The sequence below is a fragment of the Chroicocephalus ridibundus genome, unplaced genomic scaffold (assembly GCF_963924245.1).
Source record: "Chroicocephalus ridibundus unplaced genomic scaffold, bChrRid1.1 SCAFFOLD_26, whole genome shotgun sequence".
Classification (NCBI taxonomy): domain Eukaryota; kingdom Metazoa; phylum Chordata; class Aves; order Charadriiformes; family Laridae; genus Chroicocephalus; species Chroicocephalus ridibundus.
The window spans coordinates 2,448,125-2,460,453 of NW_026961775.1; the positions used below are offsets into that span (position 1 = coordinate 2,448,125).

The window sequence follows — 12,329 nt, forward strand, 5'->3', positions numbered from 1 at the left end:
AAGGAGGACGGGGTCGTCCGTCTGATGGCTCTGACACACAAATGGTGAGCTGAAGCCCCGTGGCCATGGCTGGCTGGGTCAAAGTCTCCGAGTTTAGTGACGTTTGGTGAACTCCTGCACTAAGTAACGCATGACTTGAAACATCCCTGGAAAAATGGTGGAGGTTTGTCTGCGTGTTCTGCATGCTTCTGGATGCTAGACTGTGGCTAGGAGGGAATGTGCTTAGTTATCTCTCAAAGGGAGACAAAAGAAGTGCCTAAGTAAGGGTCAGCATAACTCTTCAGAGCTTTGGCTGTTTAAATGTTGACCTGAACTTCTACAGAAACGGTAAAACGCTCGCACTTTTCTTCTCTTCTAGTTCAAGCGTGGGTACAGGGAAGAAGGCAGCAGACGTACACATTAGCTAAACCCCTTTCTTATTGCCAGCCGTAAAGGCGCCTCTCGGCTGGGAGCCCGAGAAGGACCCCGTGTTACAATTCTTGCTCCCTTATGTGCCACCCTAAGGCGATTCACATATGCATTGTCACAGTCTAGGAAACCTATTGGCTTTGGCCATGAGGTCGCCTGTTACCATTCACTTTGGAGGAGTTGTTGACGTGACCCGCTTTGCAAGCATGCTTAATTCATATTTAGTAGCTGAGTTTGCACTCTTTTGTTGCACCTTGGCAGCTTTCACCTTGTTTCCGTCTGGTTTCTTGTAAAAATAGACCCACTTGCATAGGTGAGCTCACTGCTGGTCAAGTTCTCTTGCGCGTGTCTCGGAAGCCATCTTTACCGAGGAGCTGCTTCTTTGTAGCCCAATGTGCTGGTCAGCTTTTTCAGCAGGGCTAGTTCAGAGCCTACGCGGCAGGACACAGCTGCTGCCTGAAAAGTTTGCCTTCTATCCCACAGAAGCTTGATGGTGAAAGCGCCATTTCTAGCTTTGCGAGGGAGACAGGGAGGACCAAAGCTCCCTGAGCTTTGTTGGGCTGAGCTGGCCTTCGGGATAACTCGGCTCCTTCCTTTGCCACTTGCTCGGCTACTTTTTTCCAGGCAGTGATGGTTTACTGCCCACTGCTCCTCAACGGCCATCCTCTTGCAAAGGTAATTACGATTTGAGCTTTAGGACAGATGGTACAGTAGGTAGATACGGGATCGAAGTATAGGCTGGTCTCTACCTTGGGAAGGGTAGGATGAGCTATTACACCTTGATAGGCTGTCCAGATAGGCACTATGGGTAGAGTTCCTATTTGCTAATTGTTGTTTCTTTAGCATGTGCTGGGGGCTCAGTCTGGAATGACAAGAAGCCCACCCTGACTGATGCGGCAGGAAGGGAGACAGCAGAGGAGCACAGCAAAGGCAGCTGTTAAAGCAGCGGCTGAAAGCCGGTCCCTCCTGCATCCAAGGTGGGAAAGTGTGGGCTGGAGAACCAGAGGGCTCTGCTGCTAAAGGCAGCCACAGGGAAGCAGCAGGTCCTCTCCAGTGAAGGTGACGCACAGTGCAGTCTTCCAAAAGGGCCTTGGTAACTGCTGTCAGTGAGAGTCCTGTGACAGGGCCAGCAGGGCCATCAGCCTGCAGCTGTGCAGCGGTTGTAACTACCGCTGAAACGGTTGTAGAGGGGGATGCTGTGCTGTGCGTTTGGCTTGGGGTTCTTTTCTTAACTATTTTGTAGGGGTGTAACTATTTCTTTGCACTCAGGTGAGGGGATTGGCGCTGATCTTCTCTTTCTGGAGCGCGTCCTGGCATCCTTTGTCACCCAGAGCTTCCCCCTCTGTTCTGTTCCTGACGAGGAGCCATGGCCGCAATGGGGAACGACTCCTGTGAGTAACGACTTCACCAGCAGGCTTGGGCTTTTGTGAATCCCCAAAGGCAAGGGATGTGGCTGGTGCTCCATCCCTGACTGTTGATTTGCTGACAATCTAGAGGCAATTCTGGGGTGTTTCCTGCCAGCAGCCGGACTTACCCAGGTGTTTTCAATTAGACACGGGAAAAGGTTTTTATCCCTCCTGTGCCATTATGTACAAGACCTTGAAAGATGTTGTTTCTCATAGAAAGATCTCGCCTCAGTAGGGTTACCTTTGGGGCTAGATCACTTGAGCTGGTAATGCACTGCAAGACTCTAGCGGGCAAGGAAGGTAGGCCGAGGCACAGAAATCCGAGCGTGGGTTGGTTGGACTGCTGGCAAATTGAGCGGGGGAACAGACTGTTTTCCAAACAGTCAATTTCCATGGCAGTCTTGTACAGAACTCGACTTTTAAAATAGGCTTGCGTGCACCACTAGGGTCTCATCACTTCTCAAATGTCAGTTTAACATGATAGGCCTGCTGGTTAAGGACTCGTCTGCTGCGACATGGCTCAGGACCACACCAGGGCCAGCAGCGCTGCTTTCTGCATCCCGTGGGGGCGCTGGGCAGAGGGACGGGTTGGCAGGTCCCGGCACGAGGTACATGTGTGGGACGTCAGGGTGACTCTCGCCTGGTTTTTCCCAGCAAAGCCCCAGCCGGTGCCAGCCCCGAGCTGCGGGGCTGTGCTCTCCGCACCCAGTTCATGGAATAAATTTGTTGTGTTTCATCAGATACTGGTTTTGTCTGCTGCCAGAGAGGGAGGGGAGGCCGAGCCAGGGCCACAGGGGCCGCTCCCCCTCGCCCACCCTCCGCCTGGGCTGCCGGGAGGTGCCGGGCTGGCCCCGCCGCCACAGCCCAGCGCCATTGCTGACAGCCCCAGGCTGGAGACCTTGTGGGGCTGGGAGGCGGGGCCTTCCTGAGGCCTCCCCCAGCCGAGTCTTCTCCCCCGACCATGTCTGCTGTGCATTATAAGTTCTTCTCCAAGCTGAAGTACGATATAGTCACCTTCGACAGCCTCCACATCTCCCTCCGCGACCTCAAGTGCCGGATCATGGGCCGTGAGAAGCTGAAGGCGGCCAACTGTGACCTGCAGATCAGCAACGCCCAGACCGATGAAGGTGCGTGGGGGCGCGGGGCCTCAGGGCAGTGAGGGAAAAGCATGTGCTTCACTAGGTTCCCTTAAACGTGGGGTTGCCGAAAGGGGCTTTGCCTAAAGGGCCTAAAGGGGCTAACTTTCCTGCTTCAAAGAGCATCAGTCGTGTGTGGCAGTGACATGATCCTCCTCTAGGTAGGTTGTGTTGCACTTTGACCTTTGTAAAATGAGTGTAATCTTTTAAACTTGGTACACTGGTGGCACAGATACTTAGTGAAGGTAAGGGTGTTTTCCATGCGAAAACACCAAAATACCCCAGTGGTTTTCAGAGCACAGCTAGAGAATATGTTTTGGTGTAATATGTATGAATGCCAACTTTTTTGGTTTATATGCATAACCGTTACTTCCAGTTATTATTCGTCAGATGTAGATGCTTAAACTCACCTTCAGGAAAAAAAGGGAAAAAAAAACTAGACCGGGATTTTCTGCCTCAGTGGGATGTTTGGAATTCCTATATGCGGACATACAGTATTGCATTTTATACCTTTGTCTGTGCAGCAGTCCTGACAAAATGTTGAAATGGTCTTGGAAAGAACAAAGTGAAGCTTGAGTGAAGATGGCCTCCTTGTTCAGATTTTTCTGAGTACTCCAAGCTCTTACAGGTCAGTAACTGCTACTTTTCACAATGGAAATCTAGTAATAGAAGCAAAGCTAGTATGAGGTAAAAGTAAAGAGGATTTTAAAGCTCAGTGGAAAAATATGAGATGATGCGTTTAGAGATGACAGGAAGGCAAAGGGATGGTTGGGACCTATTTTACAGAGGGGGTGGGGGGATGTCCTCTTCCACGCTTACTCTAGGGGCATGTTCTGTAAGGGCAGAATTCCCTTCAAAAAGCCCATACTCAGGAATAGCGCATTTAAACTTGCCTCCTTTTAATTTGATCTGAATTTCTTATCATAGATGTTCTCACAATACCGTGGTAGAACAGTAAACTCCAGAACTCAGGTTTCGTGAGTACTCTTTCTGGCCCTGTAACATTCTGTCTCAAACCCCTTGGAGAATGTGCTATTCTGCTTATCAGGCAAAAGACAAAAAAGTATAAAACCAAAAATGGGACTCTGAACGCTCTTGGGTGATTAGTTTTAAGGAAGAAGAGTGCTCTTCTAAGACTGTCTCTGCAGCTCGGAACTTGCTCGAGTTCAGTGTTACAGCACGCACTTGACGGTTTTAGTAATGCTGTGATGCGATGTCTTCAAAACAAACTCCCGCTAACTCCAAAGGAAGTCATGCCCATAGGAAGAATATACTGAAAAATGATGCCTAAATTGTGAACTATTCCTATTTTGGGTCTGATCCCTGAGCAAAATCTCCCTGACAGAGCTTGGCTTGCTATCCGGTACCTTTGGTTTTCAGGCCATCGTTCTGCAAAGGTAAGGGCTTTTAGCATTTGAAACTGTAGGCAGATGACGGGGAATGGCTGCTGGTAGTGCTTTAAAACAGTTAGTCATATCCAGCTGGTGTAAGTACAATAGACAACCATTCTCATGGGAAGGTCTTTGCATTTTAAGCTTGCTCAGTCCAAGTGTCTCAGGTAGTAAGGGCAGGTTTTTTTGGGTCATATGTAAAAGGTCAGAAGGCTTTCCTCCGTTTCAAAAGACTGACAGGGTGTAAGCCAAGGCAAAGCACGGGTAGCGTCAGTCACACACTGTTTTCTAAAGGCTTTTAGAGGCTGTCTTCGTATGTAGTTTTGTTTGAGTCTCTCTGCTCTGCAAGAAGGGAATTGAAAGAGTTCCCGTCCCTTCACGTTTAATTCAAAGGAGATGATTAGCTTCAGAGGGGAGATACCACTTTAGTTTGAGCCAATTCTGCCCTACTTGTGAAAGCAAGCTCAAAAGAGGCCAAAAGTTCTGTGATGCAAATTCTAGCACTGCCAGTTTGGGTTCCATTCAAATGTAAAGCACTGAGAGGCCGAGAAGTGTGGTTGTTGGTGGAAGATGCTCCAAGACAGAGATGGCAGGGTCTCTTCTGCGTTCCGTCAGTCTTGAGCACTGGTGGCATTAGGTGAATCGTTTGAGTTAACAGCTGTGGAAGCAATGGCGTTTTCATGCTTTAGCTCGGTGCCTGTTTTGTTGCAGGGCAAGCTAGACAGACTTTAGACTCTGGTTTATGCAGGTGAGACTTTGCTGTGGGTTGTTCTGCTCCAGAGATCTGTTGGCTTTGTAGCCTAACAGAAGCAAAAGCAACTTGAGCTAGATCAGGACAGAACCTCATGCATTAGCAGACTCTCTTTTAGTGACCATTGAGACCGTTTTGCTGTTGGCATTCCAACTTTTTTTAAAAAAGGAGACAAATTTTGCTGTATGTGTTTGGTTCTCAAACCTGAAGATTTCTTGCAATGTACTGTTAGTGTGTTGAGACAATAAAAGCACGATGTGACATACAAAAGTTTGCTTTTCTATCTGTCAAGGGATTCTCTGAAGTGCTGTGTAATTACGTATTAATCCTTAATCCTTAATCCTTATGAATGGACTAGGGTTTTTTCCTGTGTTTCTCTTGTTTTCAGAATACACAGATGACAATGCCCTGATTCCTAAGAACTCATCAGTGATTGTCAGAAGAATCCCTGTTGGAGGAGTTAAAGCTACCAGCAAAACCTCTGTTAGGTAAGTATCCATAAACCATTGTATTCTTTCTAAGGGGTTTTGGTGTGATAGCTTTTTAAATTTATATTAGTTTACAGGGGCTTTCAGCTTGTATCTTTCTTGTTAAAGCTGCTGTTAATTTTTGTTGTCATGGGCTAGATTTTAATGTGTCTGCCCCAAAGCAGGCTGGCATTTTTAGTGCTGTTGGGACATGGGGTTCACACTCCACCAATTGTAACTTTTCAGATGCCTCTACTGGGTTTGTTCTTGGGGCTGATTGTTCTGAGACCCATGGTCTCTACATGGATCTCCAGATGGAGAAATTCCTTATTATATGTGTTTGCTTTTATTGCTTTTATAGTACAGGCAGATACACATTGTAGTGTCATCTTAGGATTTGTTCCCATCTCAGCAGAGCCTGCGTCTCAGTGTTTGACTATTTCTTGCATTTGGGCTGGAGGGTATTCTTACGGCCCAAATCTGTTTTTTTTGCATACTAGCTATAGAGGAAAGACCAAGGGTTGCCAGCTGGCGAACAATGCAAACAAGAAGTTTCATTCATAAAGTATTCCTAGTAGTTTCCTAAAGACAATGTCCATTTAAGGCAAGAGAAAAAGAACAGTGTCCTAAAGCCTTTTGTGTGAGTACGATGAAGGAATAGTTAATCCTTTCCAAACTTGAAACTCAGTAAGCAGTTGAGCAGGTTACCAAATGTTACTGGTTATCTTTCTAAGTCTGTTTTTACCCTAAGCCGATGTCTGTGCTCCAGGTTTTAATTCTGTATTCCTAAGATTTACAGAGGACAGAGAATCGGGTGTATTGCTTAAAATTACAGATACTCAAATGCACTGCCGACTACAGGATTATTGCTGTCATTTCTGCATTCATACAGACCCGTTCTATGTCAGCTACATTAGCGTTGTTTGAATGGTCATATTTTCCGGCCTTCTTAAAGATATGCCTCTCCCCCACCATTAAAAGATGTTATTAAATTGTGGTTTTGCCATGTCTTTCTAGTGTTGGTTCTCAAGAGTAGAGTGATGAGTTACAGCGTGTCTCGCACCAACAGTACAGCAGCATCCTGGTACTCATGAAGTGTCTGCAAGCCAAACCCCCTGAATTTACGTGGCTCTGCATGTCAGCTTTGGGCATGTTACTGCCGTAGTTGTTGCAGTGCTTTCAGGTACTCCCTAGTAATTCTGGAGGCCACAGAGTTGTGCTTCTAAACACTGGGGGTTAATTAAAACGTGTATGCTTAGTGCTGCGTTGTCAGTGCATCCTCCGTTTCTGATTGGACGGCACCCTCTCCTGGTATTGTAATGCTGCCCCACAATGAGAGGATAGATGCTGCTAGCTTCAAAGATCAGGTAAATACCTGTATGTGGGGATAAGGGAAGAATGGCACTGCTGTTCTAGCATTGACAATTCACCAGGCAGATGAGCTTTCTGCTCCTCCAGCTGGAAACATTGCAGAAGCCACTGCAGAGGGGCTAAAGTTTGGGAATGATGAATGTACGCTGTAAGGGTGGAGAGGCCTTCAAAAATGTGTTACTCACCTCATAGTGTGTTCTTCGAGGTAAGTGGATGAAGAAACCATTGTGTGGTCATTGACAGTGTTTCCTTGTACTTACTTCCGTTCGGGAGCTGTGTGGCTGTAATTGTGAGCCTGGTGGTGGTCTAGCAGTGGCAGGAAGCACGAGCCTTTCTCTTTGTACGTGAATTCCACAGCAGCCTTTGAATTGCCTCTGCGATACGGATCAATGAGTATGTGGAATCTCAGCAAGTTTTCAAACGTAATAAATGGTTCCTAAAATATTGTAGCATTTTCAAGATCATCTTAAAACAAATTCTGGCAATCGAGGCCACTGTTTTCTTTTGCCCCGGGACTCCTCAATTGAACAAAATTCTAGAAACTGCTGTCAGGTGACATTTCTAGTACTATTTTGAATCCACATAGCATATGTAACACGTTTAGTGGCTAAATATGGTAGCCGTCTGAGCACAGTGCTTGGGCTTCCACAAAGACACGCTCTCGTAAAGACTCTGCTGCTGACATTTTTGTTATGTCTTTGTCGGATGACTGATTTCTGGTTCGCTTAAGGAAAGGTGCACTTTGAAGGGTCTAGACCATCACTGTTCTTGCTTAGAAACTAAAGTACTGTGTATGGCCCTATTTGTGATACTAGGGATATACAGACTGGCTAACGTTACCTTCCTGTTTTGATGGTTGATTATTTAAGAACACAAAATATAGTACAGACATCATGGTTTTGTTACTTAGGTAGCAGAGACAAAATACCTGAGGACTTCCTCTTGTGCTGTTGTGTTCTGTATCTGTAAGTCTTGGAGTAATTTGTGACAAAGGTGAAATGTGATTTGGGTTTTTTTTTTTTCTTTGCACTGAGTGTACAAGAGAGAACAGTTTATGTATACGAATAAATTTCCACATTCAGTAGACTATCAGAGCATAATATTTTGACAATCCATTTTTATAATCTGGTTTTGCTGCTTGATGCTGGGCACAAGTGCTTTATTTTAAATTCTGATCACCTTTCTTTCTTCTTCTAGAAGTCGAACTAAGCCAGTGAGTGGAACATCAAAAGCGGTATGTAAAATCACAGTCTCACTTTTTTACGTTTGGAAAAGGCACAGCATTTTTCTTCAGGTTTGAAAACACTGTCATTCAGCTGCTGAAATAGAATTAAGTAACACAAGGAAATACTTGACTGGTAATGGTCTAGATCTTGATTTGCCACTTGGGTTGAATGCTATGCGTAACTACACATTTCAAAATAGTCCCTACAGTATAAAAATCACTCTTTGGTGGGTTTTATTTTTCATCTTTATTTTAAGTACTTCACTGCTGTGGTGTGAGGCATTACACTAACCCTGGACCGCTGGATCTGATGCCTTGATAAGCTGTTAGGATCACCTAAATCTAGAAACAGATGAACTCTGGCTCTGTGTTCTGTGAAGAATGCAGCCTCTGATGCTCATGGAATAGTATCCAATCAACTTAAAATTGTAAGCTTTTTGTATGTAGGTCTAAAACCACTACGTCTTAATCTGACACCTGTAATTCTGTCACCGAGTGGTTCGAATTCCTTTTTGGCCATGAATGCATGAATGCCTCGCGTTGTGAGTTCGAGTTAGTTTACTGGCCCAGTGACCCAAGTAGTTAATTTTATGCATTTATGTAAACCACGTTTATAGTATTTCATCTAATTCAGACGAGTTTTTATTTCTTGAAAAGGGTTATTTTTCTTGTTGTTTACTAGCATGTGCATAAACACAAATCACATGTTCCAAAAGAAGGTTAACATTCTTTTCGCCTCGCGTCTTCCCTGGTGTGTCTGTGTCACGTTTCTGAGTCGCATCTCGCCATCCGCTAGCACAGATGTCTCCAAGAAAAGGAAAAACCCTGGAGTGGGAGGGAAGCCTCAGTGTTAGCTAGAACTACTTAAAGTAAATGAAAGACGAAGCAGAAACGTTCCCTTCTAGTTTGCTCTGCCTGGACCTGATTTGGGTTGTGGGTAGCCGTGGGGAGGGTGGAAGCCTTGCATCGCTCTTTACAAATCCTCTCTCTCTCTCTCCCTGTAAAAGCACTGCAGCCTCGGGTGCTTCTGGTGTTGGAGACACAATTAACTTTATTCTTAAAGCTAACTCACTCTTGGTTCAAAGCGTGGGCTTTTTGTTTCGGTTTGGGTTTTTAAATACCTGTATTTCTGCATGTATTTCAAAGACGAACCTGGATCTTTGTGTGGGAGGAAGAAATCACCAAAAAGCTTGCCAATGACTGTTGAACAGTAAAGCAGCAAAATTAAAATTAGTCATGATTTTTCTGAACAGGATGCACAAAAGGTTTTACTTTGAGTATTTCTTCCTTGTCTTGCTCTTGTATTAGCTGTCATTCTATACGTCCAAATTTGCGCTGCTGTCCTACTGTTACTACAGCCAAAGCAAGAAAGTGCCTCCGTTTTGGTTTAGTATTACTGTTTCGGTAACTGCGAGGATTTCTAGTAAGGGCTTGTCCTTAAAGGCTGCAGAAACGCAGTGCCAGGCCCATTGTTTTAGCACCGTCAGGCACAACTGTGATCCTTCCTGGCTGAATGTTTAGTTCAGCCAAGCAATCGGATTTTAGGAAACCGCTGTAATTTACACGTAATGTTCCAGCAGTGAGACTAGCCTTTTCCTCCTGTTTTTGGTGCCCTTTCCCACGTGCTTCGTGTGAGTTTCTGTCTAGTCTTGTGTTTGAAATGGGAGTTAATAAATTCACTGTCAGTTCTTGGTTTTTGAGGGTTGCGTTGGCTGGTTGGGTTTGGATTTTTCCCCCCCAGTTCTTCTGCAGTATTACCTTAGGGCTGTGTACAAGTTTCATGGAGGTGTTGTTTCTGCTTGATTGATTTGAGGGACTGGCAGGAAATACTTCAGTAGAAATTTAGAGGGAAAAAAAAAAAGTCACGAGAATGTAGGATCATTGGAAGAGGAAGATGGCTGTTGGGCAGATGTACTAACTAGTACACGAATTATCTATTGCCTGCGTTTGATAACTGTTTAGTAGAAAGGAGTGCTATCGCCACCTTTAAGAAATCAGACTGTTGCCTGCAGGCCATATAATAACTGCTCCCTAAAAAAATACCGGAACTACTTAATAGTTTATGAAGCGTTATGTTTCAGTTCCTGGTCAGTACAGGACTGTTTAATGCCAGACTCCAAGAGAGCACCTTCCCACTCTCTGAAAAACTGCAAAACGGTGGTGATTGTGCCTGCCGTGAGAGAGCACGGGCCTGTTTTGCGCATGGGAAAGAGAGTGGCAGATGGAGCATGAAGCTGTTGGCCCAAATCTGGGTGTGCGAAGAGCTGAGCCACACACGGAGTGGAGACGGGTGTTTATTTCGTGTCTGCGCAGAGGTGGGGGCTGGGGGGAGCTCCACAAAGCTAGCACACCTTGGCTTACACGTTGTAAGCTTTCATATTTTACAAAAAGCGACTCATTGGCAGACTAGACTAATTTCTCACACTTCCCAAACTGGTTTGGGTAGTATGGCTTGTGGTCTAATAAAATACAAGAAATCAGTTTTCTCAGTGTCTGCTCTGTCCTGGTAAACACCTTTATTTCAATAATTGGAGCAGTAAATTTTTTTCTAGACTAGGTGGTGTGTTACTTTTATGGCTGATGTTTTGGACTGGTGTTTTTATTTGGGTTTCGTGGGGTATGGTGAGTTTGGCATTTATAAACGTAGTGACAGGAGAGGCAGAGTTCACGTTTCGGGGCTGATATGCCGGTGCTTTATTTTGACAGGCACCTGCTGTCTTCATCCAAGTGTAACCGTGTGCATTTATAAATGATGAGACATGAACTGATTAATTTTCAAACTACACCGAAGATAAGTTTCCTGTAGTGCTGCTTCCTTCTTGAATAAACTTGAATTTATTTTCTAAATGCTCTTTAGCTGGAAATTGACAGCTTCCTTACCCCTTTGACTTTTAAGCAGTTGTGAGCATTTGAGAAGGGTCCCTCTCTGAGATATTCCGGAGCAGTAAGCTGATCTGAAACAGGTTTGGTAATTGTAGTTTCTTCTCATTAACCTCATTAACCACACTCTTAAGCTGTCGTAGGTCTGGGCTTTGCTTTGAACAAATACAAGTTCCAGTGGGTTGGAAATGCCGCTTTCAGTGACAGTCAGAGGCTATAGTGCAGGCTTTGGGACTACAGTAGAGGTTAGCTATTGCCGTGTTTGGATTGTAGAACTCGACTGTGTGTTTCTTTTCTTGTGAACAGATTGGTGACTCTCCTGCATCTATTTCTGTGGCCCAGCTTACTAAGGTATATGAATATTGTCGTCAAATACTTAAAAAATAAAAAAGCATTTTCTTTGTACTTTTCAATCTTATACTGTCATCTGTATCTGGCTAGCACTTGTAATTTGAACAAGACTTTAATAAAATTTCTACTAATTTAAAGTATTTACTTTAACTTTAAAATGTGTGTATATTTTGATACCATCCTGTAAAGAGTAGTTCCCATTTTGGAAGTCCCCATTTTAAACCCGTCACCTTACTTAGTTCCTTATTAAAACACACAGCACACCCTGCCACCTTACTTAGTTCCTTATTAAAACACACAGCACACCATATTTAAAACACACAGCACACTGGGCCGCAGCACGTGGTCTTTCAAACCACCACCGGCCTCGACAATCCTCACAAGGCACAAGGATCCATGGGTCACAGTTCCACACCTAGGGCACTGCACTTCTTCAGCCCTCACCATCGTTGTTGGTGTTGTGGGGTAACTCATTCGAATCCGTCTGCTCAAACCAGGGCTTTATCCACTTGGCTGGGACCCATCTGGTTCCGGCATCTGTAACTGTGGAATGTGGATAATGAGGTGAAGTCTCTGTGCTCAAAGAGCAATTCAGACTGGCTTTGCTATCTCTTGTGCAGCCCAGGGGAGCGAAGGCTTGTCTGGCTATCACAGGATACATAAATGACGGGGTAGTCCTGGGGAGCCAGGACAGCCCTGCTTTTCGTCAGCAGAGACAGTAAAATCAAGATAACAGAGACCTTGTGTAGCTCTTTGTTTCCTTGAGAGGTTCCCATGCCCGGCAATTGACCTTTGCCTCATTACCTGTGAAATGCATATTAAAGTTGACACCCTGCATGTGCTAATGAAGATTTTAGACATCATGCTAAACATATATGACTATAGCACTTGTCTCTCCACCCAAATCATAGTACACGTCACCTGGGGGAGGGAAACCTCATAA

At 45.0% G+C, this 12,329-nt stretch overlaps 2 protein-coding genes across 2 annotated transcripts in view; one reads left to right on the plus strand and one right to left on the minus strand.

Moving 5' to 3' along the window:
* LOC134509675 (antigen WC1.1-like) overlaps positions 1 to 12,329 on the minus strand; it is a gene marked incomplete at both ends in the record, with an annotated part of 338,008 nt that overhangs the window by 199,169 nt on the left and 126,510 nt on the right. The gene's annotated exons all lie outside the window — the stretch shown is intronic.
* LOC134509757 (E3 ubiquitin-protein ligase RBBP6-like) lies at positions 2,776 to 8,230 on the plus strand. Its single transcript, XM_063322345.1, has 3 exons — positions 2,776 to 2,941; positions 5,481 to 5,580; positions 8,128 to 8,230. The coding sequence occupies exons 1-3, from the start codon at positions 2,776 to 2,778 to the stop codon at positions 8,228 to 8,230; spliced, it is 369 nt and encodes a 122-aa protein (XP_063178415.1).

Bases quoted from the DNA above. Each gene is read 5' to 3' on its own strand.
- LOC134509757 (XM_063322345.1), top strand. From the start codon at position 2,776: ATGTCTGCTGTGCATTATAAGTTCTTCTCCAAGCTGAAGTACGATATA. The intron at 2,942-5,480 runs GTGCGTGGGGGC...TCTTGTTTTCAG, and splicing joins CAACGCCCAGACCGATGAAG to AATACACAGATGACAATGCC. The intron at 5,581-8,127 runs GTAAGTATCCAT...TTCTTCTTCTAG, and splicing joins ACCAGCAAAACCTCTGTTAG to AAGTCGAACTAAGCCAGTGA.